General features: G+C 39.5%; 1 protein-coding gene across 2 annotated transcripts in view; it reads left to right on the top strand.

Annotated features, from left to right (window-relative positions):
- Window positions 1-26,514, top strand: part of BEGAIN (brain enriched guanylate kinase associated) — a 157,174-nt gene that overhangs the window by 58,422 nt on the left and 72,238 nt on the right. Inside the window, exon 3 of one of the 2 annotated variants that reach the window (XM_086613562.1) lies at window positions 20,807-20,896. The exons of the other annotated variant lie outside the window; for it this stretch is intronic. Coding sequence (XP_086469688.1) covers window positions 20,807-20,896 — 90 coding nt within the window. The remainder of the gene's footprint in view (window positions 1-20,806; window positions 20,897-26,514) is intronic. 2 annotated transcript variants of the gene reach the window in all.

Raw genomic sequence — 26,514 nt, 5'->3', positions numbered from 1 at the left:
CACAGAATCATAGCATCATTTAGGTTGGAAAATACCCTTAAGATGGAGTCCAGCTGTAAACCTAACACCACCAAGTCCCTCACTAAACTGTGTCCCTAACCACCACATCTACACATCTTTTAAATACCTCCAGGGGTAATGACTCAATCACTTCCCTGGGCAGCCTGTTCCAGTGCTTGATGACCCTTTCATCCATCTTATGCTAAATAATTAAAAGGTGATAGTTCTAGAAATATCTTTATGAATATTTTCTTGGTCTGATACCTGTCCTTCGAGGAAGAATGTCAAGAGAGTACCCCTACAACTCCAGTTGCGGGAAAGAAGGTACTTAAGATAACTAGATGGAGTATGAGGGTCAGTGTTTGTCGAGGATAATGGGATACATTTGATGGCCTTTTTCTTATCTGGGGACTAGATCTGAGGGGCTTTAGAGAAAATAGCAAGGAACAGAGTAAAAAACGGATGACAGGAACAAACCTGGAGCATCAGAGAGGAGTCTGCTTCGGTCAGACTGGAGAGCATCCTGTTCTCTGTCTCTCTATGCCAACCAAGGATGGGAAATAGTCACAACAGTAAATGCACAAGAAGATTCTGTAAGTTAAAGGTTCCCCTTGCACCTTCTCATCACAGTGTCTCACAAGAAACCCTCTGTCCCATCCCTGACACCACCATCTCTCCCATGCCATTCCCAGTATGCTTCCCAGTCCCTGAGCACACTCGCTTCCTCAGGATGCACTTACATGAGAGGAAAAAACTCCATTTGAGAGCCACTGCCCAGGGGCAAGTGCTTTTCCAGCTACCAGAAAAGCACCGCTGCTGGGCACAGTTGTTATGTCACTGTCCCCAAAGAGCCAGGTAAGCCAGGCCCTGCATTTCCCATGAACATGCAGAAATCTTTTCTCAGAGACTAAATGAAGCAAACTTGTGGAAGTCTCTTGTATAAAACGCATCAGGGTGTGCATCTCAGCCCATTACACACCACTAAATACTTGCTAAATGGCAGCTTGTACTGAATTGTATGGAATGATTTTTATTGAACATAATTACTCAACAGGATGCACAGAGCATAATTTATCTTAGCGTGGAACTCCATTTTAACTTACTTGATCTGGTGCTTCAGAATAATGTGGTTACTCTTCGATTAATTTTTGCTCTTTCATTTATGAAAGTGGATAGTCTGCATTTTCTCCAATTAGTTAAATAAACCTCAAACACTTCTAAGCAGCAAATCTGAAAATGTCCAAATGCTGCAGTAATAGGTATGCTGCAAATACGTAGATTTGCTACAGCTCAGAGCTAGGGAGAAAATTAATTGGTGTGTGGCATGCAGTTGTATAAAATTGGTTTTTGCTTGGAACTAAACAGTGACATTCTTCATATTAACACAGACACCTTTTCCAATCACCTCTGTTAGCACTGCTAAGGCACTGCCATTACTACTACAGATAGATGACAGTCATTTTTTATAACAAGGATGTTAGCTGTGTGGTTCCAGGCATAGTTTTTAAGTACCAGGTGCTGTAAAATAAAATAACAATAAGAGTCCCACTACCAAGCTGTACACACCTACCCAGGACAGGTTATTACTTGTAGTACATGATGTTTCTTCAAGCTCAAGAATCCCTCAGAGCCCTTTGCTTTTTTTCCATCACCCACATGTGCAGGCAAGAACCGTGCCAACTCAAGGGCTATGAGGCAGCCTGCACAAAGTGGAAAATGATTAAACGTGCTGAACTGGATGCACTGCCCAATCAATACGTCTTCCAGTACAGTGTAATCAGCCTGCCAATCCCTGCTCCTTCTTGCGCTCTTCTCACTAAAAGTTTTTCATATGAATTTCAGTTTATAGGAAGCACTTATTTGGAAAGCCAGAGGCTTTAGTTTCTTCCCAAAGAGATCTTACAGTAACCCATATTGATTTAGTATTGTGAGGAAATCTTTAAAAACCCTGCTTGAGATCCCATAATCAGCGCACTGCCTCCAAAGCAGCCTGAAATAAGTCTTTAGTTTGAATTTTGTTTACTGAAAATTCTTGTTCACTCTGTGACCTCACAAAAATGCTGTTTCCCCAACATGCAAAGTTGAACAACATTTTCAGTCTGTGAACATCTCAGTACTGGATTCAGCCTACAAGAGCAAAGGAGGTTTACTTGGTTGTAGCACTATAAAAACGTCCGCCGGAGAACTGAGTTTGCTATTAAAAATAAGCCATAATGAAGATCAGAAAGCAGCCTGGAAAAAAAAAAAAAAGAAAAAAGTCACAAGCACTGATGGGAAGGACAGTTGTGTCACTGAGTCCAGCAATCAATGGGACTGCTCAGAGCAAACAAGTGCAGCCGTCCACTGTCAGAATTTTGAACTTCACTGGACCAGTGAAGGCAGAGAACTTAACACTAACAATGAAGGTCACAAGCCCAAAAATTTATTTGAGATTATTTTGTGCAGTTCACGAGAATACATGAGAAGATCAAAGCTTTTCCTTAGGACTGGAAGGGATTAAGTCACACAGAAAGTATCTGCAAGGTAGAAAATAAAATAAATACATCTCAGATTCTCCTTATCAGCTCCTCAGCCCAGATGTATTACTTGAATGAAAAATAGTTGTAGCCTGTGCTACAAACGGCACAACAAAATACAAATCTTCCAGTGATTTGACATTTACAACACATGTTTCTGCCATAAAGGAGGCTTCTTCCTTGGAAGCACCTTAGCTTAAGCCAAGGGACGGATTCTTCTCTTCTAGGGAAGCATGCAGCCTTGTTAAGCAGAGAACATGTTGTTGTTTCAGAGGCATGATTTCTGATGAAGCTTTTAATTTTACTGTCACCTCCCCAGGCCTACCTACAAAGCATGGCAAAACCATGGACACGTGGGGAAAGGGGCACATCAGTGCTGCGCAGAGAATTCGAGGGCAGGAAGCTCTTAGCTGCCACCCTGGCTCTGACACTGGGCTTTGAGTCTCCTTGGCTCAGTGCTCTCATCTTTACTGGGAGAGACGATGCATTTAAAAAACCTCATTGCATTGTTACTGTGGTGATAAAGGCTCTCTGATGTTGGGAGCAGTGAACTAACATTTACACCGTTAATTTGGAGAACATGGGAAGCAGAGTGCCAACTGAGGCAATCAGCAAGCCCTTATCAAAAAACTACCAAAATAACTATCTGATCTTTATTGAAATTATGAAAAGGCTTTAGTGACAACAGCAAACATCCATAGTTCAAGTAGGAGATCAGTCTCTCTATAGCAGAAACATAGAAACAGAGCAGAAGTGCTCTTCACTCTCACACAACTCTTGGTCAGCCCCTTACTCCCAGCACCCTGTCCTGACCTGCTCAGTCCCCTCCAACCTCCCCCACGAGGTGTTAGGGTGCTCTTACACGTTGTCCTTACATTTCCCTCAGTTGGGTATCTTCAATTCCTTTTTCACAGAGACAAACCTCACAAATCAGTGGATATAGCCAACTTAAACCAACACTAGCAGGAGGACAAAGCAGAAGAAAAGGTCAATCTCCAAATCCACCAAACACCTCAACCACCTGGAGATTTCTTGTTAAATCTCACTTATTCCCAAGTAATTTTTCTGGCTGCCTCCTCCCTTACCCTCCCCCTGCTCCTATTCTTTATAAGTAGACAAAAGGCATGAACAAGCAAACAGGCAGATAAATGCTTTAAACTATGGGGCAGCACAGGTATGAAAACAAACGAGCATGAACTGAGCAGGCATACATTTAGTCTTGCAGTTGAAGAACTATTTGTAACCATAAAAATGGGGCTAAAGACTAAAACTAAATTATTCTTAAGAAAAATCCTGATCAGTTGATTAAATGAATTACAGAACATGGTAGTAGGGAGCACATCTCTGTGGCCCAAAGCACTTATTTCAGTCTTGGCTTTACTGTAATATTTTTGCTACCTTCTTTAACTGTTTCTTTGTGCCTTGCTTTCTGTTTTGATTGTCTGTGAGATTTGATTAGATCAGAAGCTGAAGAAAGAGAAACAGGGATATAAAGCATGGCCAAACAGCATTAGAGGGCAAATAATCTAGCACAGAGGGAGAGAGACTGAGCACAGAGGGAGACAGACTGTATAGCCCAGTCTATTCACACTACGTGATAAAAGGTAGATCTGATATACATTCAGACATGATCTTTCTTTACTCCTGAACAAGGGAAAGGGAGATTAGGGCAATAAACTGTTTTCCTTTAGCATGGGCAGCAGTACCCACCTAATTAACAATTGAGTGTCCATTAGGGGTTTATTTCTGTGCCTCCTTCATGTAAAACAGTGGGTCAGAATATGCTTATAATGTAAAGGTCCTAATATTTGCCTTCCTTCCTTTAGTTCTGAAATTTCAAAGCTTTATATTCACCAGGATGGTGGCGATTGGAAAAAATGAAGCACCACACTTGCATTCCACAAATACTGCCTGTGATATTTTATGTCATTCGTGAAGCACAAGAATGAAGCAGACTCTGCCATATTACCACACAGAAACAGCCATAATTTGCCCCTTAATGATTATAAACCAATCCTACATTTGAAAAATAGGTAAACACACCATACTGTATTCATTTTTAATAACAGCAATGTACTCGTTTGCTGGCCAAAGCACCAGTGCTAATTTGGCCCAAAGACTGAGTTTGCAGCCTGTTCACTACGGTACATATCAGAAAGTGTTTCATTTAGCTCATTTAGCATTTGCATACACCCAAAGTGCTTCAGGGCCACAGCAGAGAGACACCAATGCTGCCTCTATCTCGTTAAAGTACAGAGGTTTCTTCACCGACTGTGTGATACAAACATAGCTTCCATAAAAAGTGAAAAAAAGCACATAAATTGGAAAAAAGAAAAAAGAAGTCTAGCAAAGTACATAACTTGATTAAAACCTTTGTGTCTGACATTTACCACAAGAGAAGTGTTTTCTATCTGCTATCAACATTTCAGTATCAAAAGGACCGATTTTACCCAAGGTTCCATACATAGCCCTAACCTTAAACACCCAAATTCTAATGCAAATTTACCTCTAAATTAGCATAATGGAGTATTTCACACCAGTGATGCCTTACTGTAGAGTTATTGTTCCAAGACTACAGATACTTAAAATATCTCTACCTCAGATTTTTCTAAGTACTCCCAGTCACTCTAAACAAAAACGAGGAACAAAACCTAAAGCCATAACATCATCCTTATTTTTAAGACAGCATGCGATATCATTAGCCAAAAGCTTACCTGGTACAAGTTACTGTAGGTTCGAGAACATCAGTCCTGTGAGTTGAGGGTTCAGCCTAAGGTTTCCCTGCAGGGGACTTTAGATTTAGATTTCACTGGTTGTGCCAGGTTCCATGAGGGTAGAAATCTCTGCCTTAGGAGGGATGGAGTGACTGACGGAGCTCACTCCAGCGTTGCAGAGGGCAGATGAGGCCAGAGCTGCCCCAGGCAACAAACACCTCAGCTGTAGTGTACAAGGAGGCACAAACACCTAGCAAACTGTTGGAGAAAGGAGCAGTTCTCTTTTTCTGTCCCCATACATTGTCTTCCATCCTTTAACCTTTCTGCTTCAGTCCAGGCTCTCTAAGTGGGAATTGCCCAGACCTTTCCCCATTGCAGTTCACCTGCAGCAGCACACTTGTGGGCTTCCAACAGCCTTCTCAGGAGCATCTCTTTCTGCAGACTTCCCAAATCCTAGTGATATCTCTCAAGAGCTTTTCAGACAGTCCTCAGCAAATGCTAGAGGGAGCCAACGCTGGAAGTGAGCCTCTTTTCCTCCGGGTCAGTCCCCACAGCCCACCTGTGGCAGGTAATCTGCAACTCTAAGCCTCCCGGGAAAACACTCTTACAGCCCATTGCTACCACCAGAGGCTGATGATCTGGTGGCCACCAGAGGCTGCTGGGAGCATACACCAACACACCTGGCCTATGCACTACTTTCCTAGCACTAGTGCTGGTTCACCTGCCTGCTTCTTATTCGTCTTTAGTGGTGCTACCCATCTACCTTCTGAATTAGTAAGACTATCCATTTTAACTAAAAGCTGTTATATTTCATATCTATATTTAAATTCTATTTACGGACAAGAGAACAAGTTGTTCAGTGTCTATTATTCCATGCCACAGCAGACATACTAATTTTAGAGTACATCATTTCTATTAACACATAAGAAAGACTTGTTTCTTTATTCATTCATGTGGTGTTTGTCATACACTAGCAAGCTTGAACAGAATTAATGGCTATAAAAATAAGAAAAAAATAATTTCAACATAGTCAAGGGGGCTCAATAAATCCAGACAACTGCATTTTCTTTGCATCTACCTTTCCTGTTTCATTTTTATTACTCATTTACCTTGTCAAATCTAAATGAACAGAAAAGTGTTGGGATACACACAAAAAATTGCTGCCTACCATAAAAGAATGAACCTTGTATTTATAAAAAATCTAGAGAGACTTCAGTTTATTTGAAATCTTTTTACTGACTAGTACTGCCATCATTCAACCTCATTTGAAGGAGGAAAATGGAAATGGAACATATTGTTAATTGTAATTAGATTGACATCAGCTTGCTAAGAATTCCTTCAGCAAATTACTGTCCTCTAAAAAACTGCAGAGTTGAAAAGAACCTGAGATTGAACATTAGTGAGGTGAAGACAGAAAAATCTATTAATACTTTTGCCCTACCCTTAGGAGTTAAACAGAGAGCAAGACTTGCCTGAAATGAAAGGCTTTTTCACTCCAGGATGTAAACCCCTTACAAATGGAAATAAAATTTTTATTTTCCTTAACATTTAATGAAGTATTTAGAGAATTTAGAAATTGTCACACAACTTCCACAAGGTGTATAAAAACCGCGTTTGTTTTAGTGAGCCGTTCCTGTACTTACTACTGATACTCAATGTACTAATTCTTTTGAACTCATGCTATAAACCAGAAACGTTCACAGCTAACTGAATGCAGCACTAGCTAATAAGAAAGTTTTCCTTTTTCTCCCTCAGTTTCCCATTTCTGCAGCCTTATCTCAGTCTAATTGTCCAAGACAAATGGTTTGGTTGAAATGTTTCTGAAATATATTAAGAAAGACAAGCAATGAAAAGGAGCCAAATATCAGAGCACTCTAACATATCGGGGTTTTTTGCTAACTCAGGTTTGATTAATATGAGGTGGCAGAGCTGATCATCTACCTGTATTAGTCTTCAAGAGCCAGAAAGTAGCAGCTTATGGCTCTTCTGGGGTATAGATAGATAACCTATTAGTAGACTACCTAAGAGCATAAAGCTCATGTCATATCATGAGTTACAAGTATTAACTTTGGCCACAGGTTTGGCTAAAGACCTCACAAGAAATCTGAGAAGAAACTCAAACCAAAATTGCCATTGGCTTTTCAATATTAACTTCACCAGGACAGGAATTCCTCCTAAAACATCAAAATGTGCCTTTAAGACACATAATATGAAAAAGGAATTGTGGAGCTTCATTGCTAGACTCCCATGGAGGTCTCTCAGACATTGGCCAGTGATACAGGCAGAGGACAGCCTGCGCTCTTCCACTCTCTTGCTGTCCAAACAGTTGAGCTTGTCTGTATCCCCAGGAGTGCAGGAACTGCCATTCCTGTTGCACTTGAACACAGGAAGGGAGAAAGAGAGTAGGATTTTGCATTCCCCTTCTGTTACGTTCATTCAAAGGTCCATAGGGAGTACAGGAACTCTGAGTCTTACCAGAAAAAGGCCAAGAAATACAGCTAGTGAGTGTGCTTCGGCCCTCCTGCCAAGATGTCTGGAGCTGCTAAAAGTAGATTACATGAAAACAAGACAGGAACAAGACACTAGGCATTAGACCGTGAAAGGATGTCGCTTCTCAGCAAAGAGGTAGTTGCCAGTAGGAGGTTTAGAGATGAAGCTGAAATATACTTTGCAAAAGAGGAAGAGTGTCATGAAGAAAAAATCCTTTCAAAAAAAACTATAAAGACCTTAACTGGATACTCCTGTGAGTATTCAGGAAGATTGCTCATCTAAAGGTGTAAAACAGCTGCCAGAATCAGGCTTAAACTTTCCAGTAGCAATGGAAGAGTGCAGCTTCTTTCCAAAAGAAGGTGGATAGATTGAGAGAAAGTGACCAGCAGCTGCTGAAATAACTAACAAGATGCACTGTTTAGCTATGCTTTAGAGGCAGAGAAATAGAGAAAAATATGTTGTAAAAAAATTCTGAATTCTAATATCAAGAGCTCAGATGTTCACCAGTTGCAATGGTGCAGTGGTTAACAGTAAGTCAGAGCAGCCTCTGGTGATAGTCAAGGTGGTCACCCTTCCTGCAGAACAGCTACAGCTCAGACAGAGCAGAAATTTCAGTTCTTTCTGTGATCTTGTGCTGTACCTATGCAATACAAGGACATGGGAAAGTTAAACCTCTCTTAATTTTATACTCTCAGTTCTCATTATGCAGAGGAAATCACAGGGGTGTTAGGAATAAACAATGTACAAGTAAGACCAATGAAGCTGAGGGGAGGTAGCCCTTCAGCTCCCAAAATTCTCTTTCTGTAAAACAAAGAGAACATGTCACAGCAAAAAGAAAACCTAAACTGTTCTGAATTAACTATCTGATAATTGGGGACTTACTTTTTTCACACCTGAGCTACCTTAAACATGGCCATAGGGTCATTCAACTTATTTAGTGCTTCTTTCTCTCAAAAACACTTCCTCTCGCATCTCACATTCCCAAGGGTCACTTGCAGACTGTAATGTAAGTGGTCACCAACTTCTGCACATACCACTTAGCCTATTGCCAGATGATTGGAGTGGGGATGGTCTGCTACCTACTAATCAAGTGCTACCCATTCCCTGTCATTTTCATTACCTGAGTTGTGGTGTCTATTCATCAGGCATGATGCTTTCCCCAGTTCAGAAGTCAAGCAAAGTAGTTCTTTTACCTAGAGACAAGCCTTTGATCTACCCTGGTTTAACTCAGTACCTTCTACACTTGTAGGAGCCAAGAGGCTGCAGCTCTGGTCTTGAACTGACAGGAGCCCGAAGCTGGTATTTTACAAAGAGACAAAACCCATTATTCAGCTGCTAAGCAGTAGCACATTTCTAGCAATGGAGATATACCTTTTATCAGGGGCCATGGGAAAGTTAGTGGATCCGGAATTACATGAGAGTGAAGGCAGTACAGTCTGGAATTAACAGTCTCACTTGACCTCTGCATCTGTAAAAGATTTGGTTATATGGGCCACATGGTACTCTTCCAACTCCTTCAGGACTGATCTAGAGCCTTGGTATACATTAGGGATTATTACAATGCTATCTTTTGGCTGAGGTGGGAATTTGATTATAATTGCTTATAGCCAGTAAAGCTTGCACAAGTAGGAACCAGATTTCCATATGTCTTGGCCCCACTATCATACTAGAAATTCTGCCTCCCTAGCTTCCTGTACATGTTTTTGTTTTGTTTGAGGAGCTCAGCTACCATATCAGACTATCTGGTTGCCATGTTTGTAATGTAACAAGTTAGCACTCTTACAAACCTCAGGCCCAATTAGCCATTAGTTGCACTTGGCAGTCAAATCCAAAGGGATGTATTTCAAAGTTCAATTATTCGCAGAGCCTAGTTAGCATTAGCACCTAAAGTCACGCGTGCTTGCTCTTCTGGTACCTGAGCCAAATCATATTCTGGGCACAAAATACAGACACTGCATTGCTTCAAGAAGAGATCCCTGTGTCCAGAGGGGGCTTTCAAACCACCTGAATAAGGAGCCCTGAATCCTTAAACAGCTGAAGAAAGAGAGAAATACCGTATAGGTATTGCCTATATATAGGCAAGGAAACAAGAAAACACAGAACAGATTTTTTTTTTCTTTCTTTCTTTCTTGCTGGCTTCATGACTTTGTATTCCTGGTTATCCACTGCCAATTTCCAATGGAAAGCATGGAAATCTGTGCCGATAGCCACCTAGCAATGATATATCCTGAGAAAAAGTAGAAACAAGACTCAGGTCTCTCAAATTGAAACAAATCAGTGCTCCCTGCTTAAATCACCAAATGTGATCTATACTGCCAACTCTGAGTCCTTAAAAAAGAGATCACAGCCACTGGGCTTTGAGCTAACTCTGTACTACCTGTGCCTAAGGGTTAGGTGGATTTGAAGCACTGTGAATGCGTCAAGATCCTCCATGGATCTGTACCTTTTGCCTCATAGAGGAATCACAGCAGTGCCGGGGAGCTCAGCTGCTCGGCCCCAGGCAGCTTAGTGTCTGTCCAGTCTCCCAAGGCACTCCAGAATCCCAAATGTGGGTGTCTGTGAGACTGATTAGACAGAATAACCTTTCTGTATTCATGTCCTGAAAGCAAGACCGGCACTTCAGCCAAGTACTACTTCAGAGTCTGTCTCACCTTTAATCCTCAATGCTCTCCCTTCGAGAAGTGTATTCCATTTCATTGAATTCTCACCATTCTACATTCTGCCTTTATATCTCTCTAATTTTAAAAGTATCCTTAGTTTGCAGCTATCATAGTTAGATATTGTCTATACTGAATAAAGCAGTCTTGTGCCCGTGACTCACTGATGTACATCTGGCTGAAGACTGAGTCTGTTTTCTGCAACACAGCCAGTTCTGGCAAAAGAAAATATTTAGAAGCACATAACAGGAGTTAGCCAAGCAGTAATAAGACTCACCTGAACATATACATTTTTTAATTGCTAAATGAGAAATGTTCCATGACAGCTAATATTTTTTTAAGGTGATAATTCATTCCATTCATAATAGATTTAATTGTGTTCTTGATTGCTCACACCTGGCAATTTTGTTTTGCAGCACTTTTTTTTTTATCCCCAAAGCACTTTCAAAGCATAGAATGGGCCTTACGCCAGGTATAGTATATGGTTCAAGCCCTGAAATAAATGGAATGGGATTTGCAGAGCCAGCTCTGGACATAGACAAAGTACGCAGTTGCTGGGGCAGCTGCCTGCTTGGCGTCTGCCAGAGACCTGCCACTGTTACTGCCAAGGGAAAGGATGCTGTGAGGAGGCTAAAAACTTGCTCATCCCTCTTGCAAAAGCAGTAGTCATGGCCCCTCGCTCTGGCACAGCAGGAGCACCACACCTGCTTCTTCGTCCCAGCACTGTCCCCTGCACTGGCAGTGCTCATCAGCAGTGTGGTGAAATTCTGCGTTGTCTTTACCTTTGAGCCTGTTCTGGCTCCTATGTTGTCCTGGATTTGACCTTTTTATTGATATTTGTCTAGTTTAAAATGGTATTAAGGATAAGGAAATAATTTTCAAATATTCCCTTTAGCTAATCTGAAATTTAATCCCCAAAATCTGAGAGTATTAGGATGTTTTTAATACATCTCAAGGACTTCCGTCCTTCAGATATTGTTGTTTCTAGGCTTTTTCTTGATTTCTCAAAAGACTCTCCACTTAAGCGACTCCACCAGAATCTCCCTCTCGTTTTCTTTTTACTATATCACTTGAAGTCCCATACTGAGCTAAGGATTCATTATACTGTATGCTGTTCTCCCAAGATCCTGAGAGATTTCCTCTCCCTCAATGAACTCGTACTTTAAATGGATGAGAAAGGAAAAGGATACGAGAGCAAGTTGAGTGACAGAGAAGTGAACGGGTTTTCTCTATGTTGGGAGCCATATTGTTCATTTGACATACCCAAGAGTCCAATATAACAGTTCCCGGCATAGACAAGTGTCTTCAAAATGCATGTAGAATACTCTAAAACAACAGAAAATCTGTCCTTTATAATGGAAGACGCATAAAACTGAAAGGAATCAATTTCAAATAGCCTCACAGAGTGCAAGATGGACTGAGAGAACCTGTATGGATATACAAGGGATAAACTCCATGTTAACCAACCCAGGCAATTCCACTGAATTATTTCATCAGAGGTACAGTCAGTGATGAACTGCTCACTAAGAGCAGAATTTAGCAAAAATAATCTACATCTATGGTGGCGGGCAGGAGAGGAGGACTCAGCTGTGTTTCTGAGCAGAGAGAAAAACAATTTCTGAACTGAAATCTAGTCTCTCTTTTTTTAATTAATTCCTTCTTCTAACCTACCAAGCTATAACACGAAAATAGCTCAGATTATACTCTAGGGCAGTTGTTTACATGCATACTTACCAATTCTCCAGTGAGCAGATTTCTGAAGCGGATCACTCAGTGCTTAATTTTCTCAGCAAAAGGAATGTAGAAATCCATCCACAGCGAAAACACCCATGCTCTTCGGGGGCAGAACATAAGGGTTCTATAGATGAACCAGAAGCAAAACCTGGAGAGATGTAAAATACTCATCATTTCTATTGATTTTAGGCTGCCTGGAAGCATCTCCTGGGAATGTATCTCTAGATATTATCTCTGTAATCATAGTATTCTCATTTGAAAATACAACTGCTCTGTTGCAGTGCATTTGTACTGTAAACACGTGAAAATGTTGGACTGATAAGTGCATTGGTAGCAGAGATCCAATGACTAAGTCATTAGCTGCATCAGGTTCTGGAAGGTAGAACTGGCTTTCTCAACAAGATTTCTTCCATTTCTGACTCCCATTGTTGGCAGTACTGAGCTGGTGCCTGGTTCTGTTCTCCCATAAGTACCAATTTACTGGAATGTCATCGAACACTGGAGGGAGTAGATTTGGAAGGGCTGAGATCTATTGTTAGAATAAATCTATTGACAATAGCTTTTTCATGAAAAAGTAATTTAGGAAAAAAAGACATTTAAGAACCTGGACATTTTGGAACAGTTATCTGCAGTTACAGGCAAGCAGATACTCCATCTTCTAAGTGGTTTTCTATCTACTACTGTTATTGAAAGGTTGTTCCAGAATCATATTGTTCCATCATTAGAAGTGTTCTAATTTCCAGAAGAAAATGTAATCATTATCAGTTCTGTTCACTTTCTTCTTAAGCCATTGCTTTTCTTTAGAGAAGATAATTTTTCTCCTCTCCTTGTTGTGTATAAAATGGCAGCCATATCCCACTCGATCTTTCTTTTCTTGAACTGATCTTTGGGCAGCTTTGCTTTTGAGTTTTCTAAGATGTCTCTTAAGTCTCTGAAAAAGCTTTTTCTGTGCATCTCTTCAAAAGTGAATCCCTCTCTTGAAAACCGATGACCAGAATTCTGCATAGCTTTCCCAGAGACACATCACTGCCCTTTCCCCAGCATGCCGGCACGTCGCTCTCTTGCTGAAACATCTCACATGATAGTTTACTGAACTGCTTAGAAAAGAGATCTTTAGCCTATATATTCAATGAATAAATGAAAGTTATTGAGCAATCAGATATAATTTAGGATATCTTTTTGGGGTGAAAGGAGTATATTTCAGTCTTAAGTGTTAGCTTTATTTGACTTACCATGTAAAACATGTCATTTTAAAGGGATGTCTTGTAATTATTAGTTCTTTCAGATTCTCTTGAGGCACCAGGCATGGAACGCTGGAACCATGCAAGCACAAACAAGGCTTTGCACAAAAGAGCTGCTATTCTCAGTAAAGTTAATCCTACTCTATATTCAGTATGATTTTATTCACACATTCACATGCCTAGTTAAAAACATCATTGCAGATTTTGGAAAAGGTATGAAATGTAAATACAAGCACAGCTGATGTCTGCAGTAAATACATCCATATATTTAGAAAAGTCCTCTAACATAGTTCATTCCTAGATGACAAAATGAGTCAGTGATTATCCAAAGCTCCCAAACTTAGAAGCTCCAAGACTGTGGAAAAATGGGTAAAAGGGAGAATTACACTGGCAATAAAGGACTTAGAAGGTAGCTTTTAATGTATGCCTAATTTATGCAGCTAATACCGGAAGCATCCTAATATTCCCTATTAGGAAACCAAAACATCTTTCCAAAGACATCTCATTAAGGTTGGCAAAAATTCACTTCTAGACACAGAAGTCTTCTTGGCCAGATACTAACTGACAACTACCCCATAATGTTCTCCATGTTGAAACAAGCTTTGTGAAGTGCGCTCAGAGAGGGCAGCTGGAGCTGCATAAAGATTGCCTGAAGTCAAACCATATAAAAGGGCAAAAAATGGATCTGCTGCAAAGACACTGGAGCAAAGCGTTTATGATAGATAACAAGTAGGGAGGAAATTATTTGTGGTGGCCTAATTACATTAGAAACAACACATTCAGCTAGTTGAAGAAAAGAACCCAAGGGAAATGGAGGAAAGGATAGCCCTTAGGTTAGTCTGTATTTGTTTTCCTGTGCGTGGAAAACCATTTCTCGTGAAAACTGAGTTCTGCCGTTATACAGAAACTCATCATCAGAATAAATGCCTCAGAGAAGCTGTTGGATGTTATGATCGACAGCTTTGGAGAGCCATTACTAATACTGAAACTTCATGAGACATATAAAACATATAAGCAAGTATAGTTCCAATGGGAAGTGTCTACAGACAACAGGTGTATTTTGGCACCTATGCAATGCATTTACGGCTATTGATTCCCACAGGAAATAACAAAATGCATTTAAGTAGTATACAAACTATCATCTGTCATTGAATTATGTTGCAAAGATGATCTATAACTCTGAAAAGTGTGACTGTTTTTATTCTATAGCAATAGTTTATAAGCCGCAAGACAGTAAAGCTAGCTAATGCTTTTCGCAATATGCAGATGATCCGCTTCCCAAGTAGGAGACTCAAAATGAAATATTATTAACAATTTATGATTATTTCCATGCAGATACTGAATGACTAATTCCTATCATATTTTTCTGTGGTTGCAGGAGGGAGTGTTTCTGCACCTGTTTCTCTTCCCCCAAATCTAATCATCAGTAAAATTGCACTCAGCCAGCTGTTAAATTTCAGATCAGTTAGTATATTTCATGCATTTAAAGACTGACAAAATATGAAGTCATACGGCCACAATAAAATGCCACAGTGATACCAAGAGAAGTGATCGCCAAGTTTGCAAAGCTTCACACAGTCTTGGATTTTGTTGTAATACATAACTAGATTCAAGACAATGGTGGATATTCATATGCAAACTAGAGTACTCAATTAATGCAATAAATAATGTCAGCAAAAGTTTGGAAAAATGTGGTCTGTTTCCACAGATTCTTTTGAGAGTTTACACCACTTGTTAATTATTAGGAATTTATGTAAAACTGATTAGCTCATAGAATCATAGAATCATAGAATGGTTAGGGCTGGAAGGGACCTTCAAAGGTCATCTAGTCCAACCCCCCTGCAAGGAACAGGGACATCTCCAACTAGATCATGTTGCCTCCTGTGCCATTATTCACAGAGGGTATTCTCTAAGCATTTTGAGAACAGGAAGTTCATTAATTCATTTAGTCATAAATCCTTACATTTTGTTGATACACCTGTATTGAACCAACCGCCTTGTGTCTGAGTGAAAGATAATCTGTGTTTCAGCTACACATATATTTGAAGGCATCAACAAACAAAATCAAACATTGCAAGTAGCTCCAATCCTACCACAACTGCTCTCACAATATGCCTAATACAGTGATGATTATTCATTCATGTATTTATAGCTGAGCATGGAAGTTTAACTCTAAAGACTTTACATGTTATTTACCACATACATTTTCTGAAAATATGGATTTAAAGTATGTACATACACATGTATGTGTGTGTGTGTATACATACACATTGACTCCACAAAAGGCTGCCCGCATGGTTTGCTAAATATAGATAAGTAGCTAGGTAAGGTAGATATGATGACTGGGTAGCGTTCCTGATAGCCAAAGTCACTCAAAATTTTCCACTGATAGATTGCTTCATGCTTTGCAAAATTTTGGATGTATCAATTGGAATGTTGCATGCCATATTTTTATATTAAAATGCCTTAGACACTTCTGAAAATATAACTAAGGAAAAAAATGTGGGTATAGCATAAAAATAGCCAATGATTTTTTTCATTAAGAAGCCCTCAGCCTGCCTGCTTTGGAGCTGGGACCTAAAATACTCCAAGGAGCCTTCCAGAGTGTCAATATTTTGTGATATAACATTTTTATAAATATTCAAAGTTGCACACTTCAAAAGCATCTGGAAAAAAAAAAAAAAAGATTATACCTGGTAAACATAGACATATTAGTTTGACAACTAAATCTCACATAGGTTCAATCTCAGAGTATTCTTGGTCCCAGAGTTTCAAGACTGAACAAGACTTCCTCCTTAACCCTTCCTGGCAGATGAAGCTTGGTGTAATGTCTGGCTTCCCAAGAGGGGACATAGAAGTGGTCTTTACTGCAGGAGCTGATGCATCAAGAGTAGCCAGCGGCTACATCAGAAACATAGTAGATGGGGATTGCACAGATGAGCAAAGCTGGAGATGAGAAGCCATGGCAGGAGCTTGTTAGAAGAGTGAGGCAAAAAAAGACAAGAAATGGAATGAGGAAAAAGGGTAGATTTTTGTGCCTGGTCAGAAAGATACTAAGAGGTGCCCAAGTGAGCAGGTCTTTTGCCAGTGAAACACCGTCTCCTAAAATGTGTTAGACTGAGCTGGCAGAGTAACATCTCTGTGTTCCTATACTCTCAGAAAATAGATAATAATTTCCCTGACAGCAGGTGACAAAAGCAGGTGACATCTTCCTCCTTTTTCTTCTTGATGGACATACCCAGCCTTCTTGTATTCCCAGGCACTTTGTTAGTATCTGTGACTGCACTGTGGAGCTGCTGGTCCAGTCCCTGCAGATTACTCCAAATTGGTAGATGCATGATTCCGTAGGACTCTGTTTTGCAATTAGGGAATCATATTTAAAATATTCATTAAGATACATTGTTGCAGTCCCTGCAGCAGTTTTACATTATTTAATGCTGTGGTCATAGATAGTTCTGAGTAACTCCAGGAACAGACCTCAGAAAATGGATGGTTTGACATTTTTATTAGCTCCAGCCTTTGTTCCGTGGAGATGACAGCCAGTTACCTACATTGGCAGGAAAGTAGGTAGCAGCTGACAGAATTTTGCATGTCTGTGATGCTAAATCAGCATCACAACCACGTGCCTCTTCAATGAGGACGGGATGTGGAGGTAGAATCGTGACAATATGTTCTGAGGTGTCCCTGCAGTTCTTCCAGATTGCTCTGTCAATGTTTCATCTGGGGTTATTAGTGTTTATAAAAGAATGCTCTGAAAATAGCTGCATGGTATTAACAGAAGCAAAAATAGTGGTTCTTGTGCCTAACTTCTTCATAGTGGGGTAAAATACGGCTAAATTGGGCAAGTACAGAGATGATAATAGCACAACCTAGTTTAAGGGTGACTTTCAAATCCTCTTCGGGTCTTAAAGAGCTCTGAGTTTAAGCTAAAATCAGATCAGGACACATTCTTTCCTGCTCTACAGAAAATCCTCCTCCCTTTAACAGATGAAAGATTTGGGGTGGCTTTTGCTTAGAGACCACTAAAGTCTGTTCACTAAGTCCTTTCTGCTCACAAGTGAAGTGACTATGAAATTCTAAAACTTCTGAAAACCACTTTATTTCAGAAAAATCATTCAGGTTTACATTGGCATTTACAAAATAACAATGTATATTCTAGCACAAAAAGAGCAATGTTTTTGAAATGTAGCATGTGAACCAGGGATTTTTATATATATGAAATGCTAAAAATTTTACTCACCTGTGAAATAGGGAGAGCGGAGCATATGGGGCATTGTGTTTACTTTTCTAACAACATTATTTCTTAAACAGACAAAGCATTCTGTAGGAGTCTACTCCAGGCACAGTGGATCAATCACCATCTGCCACCAAAACTGATGATCTGTTAGTTGTTCTTCTCTAGACAGTGAAATAAGTGTTGATCAAGTTCCACTGAGAAATCCACTTTTTTTTTTTTTTTTTTTTCAAATTGGCTAGAGGTCTGCAAGTATCTTCCGTGATTATTGTCAAATGAGCCACAGGCAGCATTTGAAGCAACATACTTCATGTTCTAGAACAAGACAAGGAAACACAAGCTATTACAACAGCATGCCCAAATTCGAACCTCACTTGACACTGGAGTCTGTCTCAATCACATCAGTGAGGGATAAGGGAAGCTCTGTAGAAAGGAAAGGAAAATGAGTTACTTTATCATGCTATGGGGTAAGAAAAAGTAATTTTAAAATTTGATAATCTGAAATACTTTATCATCAGTTTTTGGAGACTGATATTTTTCCTGTAGTAAATTATGATTTGCATAAAGAGACTATAAAATATTATTTTTAAAAATGGTTTTCTAGTATTTTCAGTACTTACAAGTTTCTCACAACTGTTATTTCAGGAAAGAAACACAGGAACAGAACTGGGAGCATGTTCCATTTTGGTTCCTTTAAAATTTACAGTTGCTTTAGAGAAAAATATATGTATATTTTGCTGATTTCTGATTTGCCAATGATAAAACAATATCCCATGTAAATTGAGAAGCTGAAAAATTAATTTTTGTGTTTGTGTATCAGGCAAATAAATAAATCTTACCATTACTAAATATTTTTCAACCTTGCACATGAGAATGTGATTAGACTGACTACAACTGACACTGATTATCTGAGACAGGATGTTATTAAATCCCTTAGGGGAGCTTTTGAAAGATCCACCATGTTTAGAGCAGAGACCTTTTCTCTGCATTAGCTCATTTATGGAGCAATTACATGGGACTTAACTACTGAAAAGATGTCAGGAAAAAACACCTAAGCAATCAGCTAAAGTGGAGTTCACACCCCTCCCCTCTCTGTCAAAACATCTCACAACCTCATAGCCCTAAAATGTTTTGTCAAGATTGTCTATAGCAAAGCTATTTGCTATATACCAGTAAAAGGTATGAGACAGGTTAGATTAAAACTACATGGAAAAGAGCCAGTATTGGATCTGAAGATAGCAGAGATTTCTCCCTGCTCAGATGGCTTCTTTGCTCCAAGAGCTCAAATTTAATTAATTTTGGGGGCTTGAAAAGCCCAATGTTTTCATTTCATCCATCCCAGAATTTGCAAGCTTTGTTATTTCATTAGAAAACTACTATGGAGGGTTTTCTGGTGAAGTGCAGAGAAATATGCAAAATGCACTGGTCTGAAAAATCTCTACTGATTTTTTTCAAAATTAAGATTTCAAAGACCTTATTTTTAGGAGCAGTTTACAATTTTGTACCTAAAAATATGCAGATACAAAACGGAGAGCTAGGTAGAAATCATTTTCCATTCTGGGTTCCTACAAGGGACTGCTTTCCTGACACCCATTAGTTGAGAATAAAAATACCTAGTGAAGTACCACAGAACTGGTATGTATTAAATAAGTACACACCTATTGATTATGAGATTTGCAGTTTGAGAACATCAGAAAAGCTGTGAGATACATAATCCAAAGTAATATTGACAGTTCACTGCAGAACCAACAATACTGAGGTATTACAGATTGCAGAGATTTATTCTCACCTCCACTTCAATTTTGAAGCTAATATTGCTGTAAATTCATGTGATGACAACATCTAAACCTCAGGCCAGCTCATTTTTTCAGTCATCCCTGAATGTCTTCACATACTTAATCCAAGGCTGGTATGGAAGAAGTTAAAAGATACTTAAATGTTCCTTCCTTATTCAGTGAACAACTCAGCGGCACAACTAGAGTAACATGCTGGAACTCACTTAGTGTTTTACCTCAGAGCAGCTTAAAGAGCATCACCTGGCTGATGGTAGATCTTGACATGAAGCCAGTCTCAGAGTGGACTTACAGCAGTGGCAAGAGACTCAGTAGAGTTCTCCTTTCCCACAAACACTGAGATTCTCTGCTGCTCTCTGTAGCACAGTTATTGCTCCTGAAATGTATCCTGTATATAAAGATGTGTTCATGGTCCAGAAGGTCCCTACTTTGCAGTACACACTAGTAATTGATGGTGAATACTGGAAGGGAGGATTTTTTACATGTGTAGCAATCACTGACCACAGGGAAAGCTTATGCAGAAATTCTGGTTCGTAAATATGAATATACTTGAGTGAGGAAAATGGATCTTTTATTGAGTTTATCCTTCAAGGCATGTTATGTTGCATTTCTGATACTGCAAAGGCACACAGCTATACTGTATGAGGTATTCTGCATGGCCAAATGCTGTAGTCCTTACTCAGATTTTACTCAGGAAAAGCCACCTTTGATTTGAGTGAGAAGTTGCTTGACTGAGCAGAGTGTATTGAATCTTAAAAACATTGCCTGATGCTAGCGTTGGGCAACAGTTCTCATTGCTAATTTGCCTGCCTCGTTGGCCTTCTCCCGGGCTCTGGATCTGCTTTTGCTGTGTGTTATTCATAGCTTATATTGCTAGTTCAGATTGCTTCTCTTTGTGCTTTTCATTTCCAGCAAATATTTTGCAGCTATTGTTCTGCTGCTGGTAGATGTGCATGGAACCTGGTATGTGGAACTTGAACCTCAGCCCAGATTTAATTAAAACTATTAAACATGTTCTCACTACGGTGTTCAGAAGGAATTTTGCTGACCCTCTTTCAATGAAGCATAAATTTGTTTAATCTGATGTTTTTACAATGCAAAACTATAAGGGCTTGATTCACAAATTTGAAGAGCAAATGCTTCTCTGGTAAAACAAGTGGAGTAGCACCCATTTACAGTCATCATAAGGTCAAATATAAATACTTATTCTGACCTACAATAGTCATACAAGAAAATCACTAAATGCGTGTGCTGTAACATCACTTTGTTTTGTAGTTTTAATACTGCTTTAAAGTAAGATATCCTGAATAATAATTAGTACCAAATTATGCCATAGCCTACTAATATGCAGCAAATCTAGCTAGGTTATCACTCGTATGTCTTATGAGCCATACCTAGCCATGGTTTATCCTCTATTCATGCTGCAGGGTACGAAATTCCTGGGTGCCAACCTGCCTATGGCAACCTAGAATTCTCCAGGGCAGGCTCGCAAAATCTTCACCTACACTCTGGGACAGGTAACTAATAATAAGTGATGTTTTGTGAAGTTATGCTTTCTTTCTAACTTTCTGATGTCTGTAAAAATGTTTCATTTCTTCATGTCAGTCTGTAGTCTCTCATCGTTCAGTTGCGCTATGTTTTCTGAACTAGGGGAAGAGCAGCAGGTCTGTTTATCATAGTCCTCTAGATGCCTGCCTCAGCCAAGCCTGTAATAATTGTTAATAACGTGTATAAAAATTGAAAATTGTTTAAGAAGCTGCAAAATGCACAGCTGCTTACTAATACTTAATATTTTTTTCTGACGGAGTAGTTCTGATAATACAGATTTATTGTATTTCATTGTTGATGCGACAGTTATCTGGGCAGTTCACCCACCTTTCTTAATTGCTGGTATGTATATATTGTCTCTCCTTTATCAGGTTTATATTAATCTTCGATCTCCTGAAGTAAGGATTTTTTCAATGTTATAGGTACAGAGATATTGAGAGGATGGAGGAGTTGTGACTGATTACAGTTTACTTTCCTGTGTAGCACATAGTATAAGTTTAAGTAATGACTTATTTTTTTTCCGTATTTTGTTTAGATTCTCTTATACTTTTCTCGTGAATATACTCTTTGCTCTTTGTGTCTTGGCTTTATTTCAAGTGGCAGATATGTAGAAGAAATGTCATTCACTGATCCTATAGTTTTCAATGACATATAAAATACTGAAATATACTCCAAAGTAAAAAATCAACTAGATAAAAAAATAAAGGCAGGTTAAGCTTTAGATTGCCTTCTTGCAGTCTCTTAATTTTCTTTGAATAATGTGTGTGAATTTTCAGCCTAAGAGTGCTGCTAGTGTAGGAAAGACATAAGTGAGATTCATTTGGTATTTTTTGGCACGGTCTACATTCTATGGAGTAAAAAAAAACTAACGGTTTTGGAAAAGTGGTTCAAATTCATGTTTTTCAGTCTCCTGGGGCTCTGCACATGCAGTCTACTCTTACCTGGGTTTAGATAAAACCCAAAAATAGCTTTGCTTTGCTGCTTGTCCTTGTTAAAACCAGATGACCAGTGAAGTGAAATATAACCAGGGCATATAAAACTGTTTTTCAAGATGTTTGACCCTTGATAAATATTCAATTTAAATGAATATTTGGAAGTCTTTTAAATTCAGAACAAATTCACACAGCCGCAGTGTAATCACTGAGTCTGATTTTATGTGGTGCTTTTAAATGGATGTCCATGGAGAAGTTCAGAGTCTTAGGATGACATTTAGTAGCCATTCTGTAGGGCTCTCTCAAAAAAAAAATCTCTCTTCCTACCATCACTGTCCACTTGTAGTTGTTAACTTTCAAAGAAAATACTCTTAGTCTAATGGAGGACAATACCATGGTTTATCTCCAAGCATACCAAAGCTTAAAATGCACAAAGCCAGGATTTTAGCTCAGACTATTTAGTCATTTGGTTAAAAAAATAAAAAGCCATTGAAAGATAATTTTAATTTCCCTCCTTGCTTTTTAAAAAGCTCACAAGGATCTAAATTTTTAGCGAGATTTTGGTATTTCCTGAAAGCTTGCTTGCTTCTTTCCTATTAATTAACTCAAATCTTAATCACACTGTTTCAACATATCCAGACTGTAAAAATTTATCTGGAAAACTTGTTTTCCAATTATATTGCAAAAAAAACCATCAGCTTGCTGAAGGAACTAAAAAAGAAACCACATTTTTCTGTGAAAATGAAAGATGGTATGACAACTGTCAGCACTTACAAAACGAGGATAGATTCTATTCTATGCATCGTGATGCACTTTAACCTTTAAAAATCTAATGAGAAAGCAACAAAAATTTCAGCAAAAGAGTTAAAAAAACAAGTCTCAATTCACCCAGAATGCTAAAGTAGTTCAGTTATAAGGAAAAAAAAAAAAAAAAAGGTGGCCTCTGTTTAGGTAATCTACATCTCGGGGCTCAAGAGGAATTTTCGGGAAAGTCTGCAGTAATGAAGCTGCTTCCTCACTCTGTATGGTTCTTTGGGGTGCTATGTCCGCAGGGTAGGTGGAAGAAGCACACTGCATATTGCTTTTCACACAAATACTACAAGCATCTTTTGAGAGGAAGGCCTGCTGCCTGATTTGGTCCCTCCACACTTGCAGAGACCTCCTTCATTTACTGGCTCACTCCAAAAACTACAGAAGAGCTAATGTCAGGGTGCTGGACTGCTAACGGGTTTGGAGGAATGCAGACCTGTTCCCTCTTCTTCCCCATACATCCACAAAAAAGGCGACAAAACAGTCTCACACTGAAAAGCTGGTTCAGCTGAGGGAGAAGGGTAAACCAGACTTGACTGAACTAATAAATCATGATGTTAGGTTGGGAGGAAGGTTGTATGAAACGACGGCACAACATGCTGAGCAGCAGGGAACTTGCTAGAGGTGAACTCATTTATGCTCTTGCAGAGTAGAAGACTTCTCAGTTAACAAGTCCTAAAATAGTGTGCTGCAGTGTATAGAACAAGGGAGGGCTTGAAATAATTAGCCAAAGATGACAGATGGCAATTCCTTTCTCTTTTTTTCCTTCTCTTCTTTCGCTGTAATATCAAGTTGATCAAAGAGCTGGGGAATGTTTGTTATTGTAGGAAAACTAAAAATATCTCGAAATATTCAGGCAAAATAACTTCATTCAGATAACAGCCAGTTGCTCCCATTGTTCCTATTCAACACCTTATACGTGAGACTCTGTGTAGTAATCGTTTCCCTCCGAATCTGAATTACATGTGCACAGCTGAGAGTTTGAGTATGTCCAGGCTAAGGTATGTTATTTCATCAATGTATTAAATCAATGTATTAATTTATTTTATTTAATTGCTTACTTGTGTTAACAAATCAATGATCTATTCTGCTGCTAGAAAAAGTCCCTGGAGCCTACCTCTGTGACGTGTTGCTTTAGCAGTGTCGTACAGCTGTGGGTGATGGGGGAAACAAATGATAAAGAACAGACTGCAATAAAACAGCACCGATGGCTACTGAAGGTGTCTGAGGGGTCAGTGCTGTGTCTCACACTAAACAATAGCAGTGTTATCTCCTATAGTCTTTAGTAATAACATCTGGCAAGCACAGGCATTTTTTTAAAGGTCAGCTCCTATGGATTTAAGTTAGAGATACAACACAAGCTTCTATCTTGTATGACAAAAGAGAATGCAACTGTGACCAGATATAATTCAAAATAAAATTCAGTAATTCACTCAAAGGAGGTAATATTTGCTGCTTATAAAGGAAAAAAGCAGTGGCATCTGCAGTTCCTCCTCCCTCCAGACCCAGTAGTAATTCTATCTGTCTGATCCTGGAGCCAAAAGAGTATATTTAATTTTTTCGACTGCTTAGCATAATCTTTCGTATGGGAAGTGCTAAGATAGCCCACCAAAATGAGTCCCTGGAGCCAAAGATGAATTTCAAATCAGAGGAAAGAGAAAAAGATTGGGAAAGGAAGGAAATAGCTAAGGTGAGAACAAAGATGATAACCTCTGTCCATCAACCTATTTCTTGATGCTTTATATCAAATGAAACAGAAACAAAATTCTTTCCCTACTACTAAAGCACATTTCTGTAGCACTCCCCTACCTCACCTCCAACCTCAGTCCTTTAATAGAAAGAGTAAGATAAATTTGAGCTTTCTTCTGGGCAGCAGGTGTCACCCATTCTCATTACAGGTCCTATTACAAATAAACAGCACAATTCAGGAGGAACCACATTCCTGTGCCAGCACAGCTTGATCCAGATGAATCAGGAAGGTAAACAGACAAAAGCAAAAGTGAGAAAGGTTTAATAACACAATTAAAATATAACTTAATAAGCTTGTGAGCTGATGTGGCAGGCTGCTTTCTGTAATTTCCAGAGGGAGTGCTTATCCGTGACTACAAACCAAAGCAATCTAGAAGCTGGCCACTCGAAGCCGTAAGGAGAGCTGCTGCAACTGAAGGCAGCTTGCTCAATCGCCTGGAGAGCTCTTTTTGGCTTCCAAATCATAAATTGAAGTCTACCTCTAATTTTGCTACTTCCATTTCTCAACACTTCACTCTTTTTTTTTTTTTTCTCTCCTTTCTCATCACTGCTTAGTACCCTGAATTCCCTAGTGAGCTGCAGTGCAGACTGCTAGGACTCTGCCAGACACTAAAAAGCAGGCAACGTCTGTTCAATAACTTCAAATCACTTTCTGTGGGAGGCAGCCCCCCCCAAATAGCCTTTGTTAGAGCAAGAAGTATTTGTTGCAATCAGCCTTTCTCCTGCTTTTCTTATCCTTTCATACCCTGCAACTCTGCATTGTAACTCACCATTTCTTCTAGCCAAATGTTTTATGCAAACATATCAGCCTCTGGAAAGCCAAAAAAATAGCAGCTCTTACAGAGATGAAACTTCTTGCAGAGTGATGTCAAGAGCAGAATCTGGGCAGCAAGCAGTGCGAAGATCCCTTCATCCCTAGGAATGGTCAGAGTCGTTATGTCTCTGGTCTCTTGGACAAATGCTGGCTGAAGTTTGCCATGCCAGAATTTAACTCCCTGCTCTCACCAGCTGATTCATTTCAGATGTGGTCCAGAGCACCAGGCAACATTTGGACAATGCAGACACTTTGGAGTAGGGCACGAACAACAACAGAGTCCTCCATTAATAATAAACATACTCTTCCTACCTCCAGAGAACAAGTCAGAAAACACGTATTCTTTCTTGAATTTCATGCTTTTTTTTCTTCTCTTGCAACCTTATTTTCCACCTGTTCATCCCTTCATTTTCTAGCAACACAGAGAAACAAATTGAACCCAGACAGCCTTGATTCAGACTTCTGTAGGATCACTTCCCAAACCTAATTTTTTGCATTTAAGCCACTGACTCTGAGAGACTGCCTGCTGGAGCTGAAATCAGTTGGTCCCCACAGACTTTAGGGAGAGCCTAGAAGAGGCACGAGGATGTAGCTTGGAAGAAAGCAGAGATTGTAACAGCTTCTGCTGCTTCCACTGTTTCACTCTGCTTTAGTCACGTTTGAATTTGGGCACGAGTCTCCTGCTTTTTCCCTGTGCGCTGCATTCGTTCCCTGCACACAGCCAGCCCGACTGCTCTCAGGTATTTAATCTCAAAAGTGCCCCATAAGCAGAAGTGGTCATCTTGTTAATAGGAAACAGAAACTTGTTTTGAAGACTCTAGATACAAATCAAATTAGCAGAAATATTAAATTAGTCCTCAGGGAGCCGGCTCAGCTCTGCAGTCTCTGTGCAGCCCTGTACCGAGCACAGTGCTGGGCTAGGCAGCACGGCTGCTCGTGGTGGACAGGGCACATCCGAGCTTGTAAGTCCATGTCGTTCCCTCTCCATGAGCTGCGCTGCAGCCTGAAGTCCTTAGTTATTTGCACAATACTATGCTCCCTGATGCAGGTCTGGATTCTCACTGTTCATTTTCATTTGCGCTTTACAGTTTTCAGCACACTGGGGGAATCCCGATTGCCTGCTAAAGAAACTTCATTTAAAATAATCAAAACACCTTTAGTGTCTATTTCTGAAAGCTGTAATTTTATTCATGGTATTTCTATTCAGTCCATTCAGATCCCTAGGTTATAGATAGTACCTTTAATAAAGGAAAATTAGTATATCTTTATTGTGTGCATTTTT

This window comes from Tauraco erythrolophus, chromosome 6, assembly GCF_009769465.1.
Source record: "Tauraco erythrolophus isolate bTauEry1 chromosome 6, bTauEry1.pri, whole genome shotgun sequence".
Classification (NCBI taxonomy): domain Eukaryota; kingdom Metazoa; phylum Chordata; class Aves; order Musophagiformes; family Musophagidae; genus Tauraco; species Tauraco erythrolophus.
Note: the sequence above shows the minus strand (reverse complement) of the source record. Positions and strands in the feature narration are given on the sequence as shown.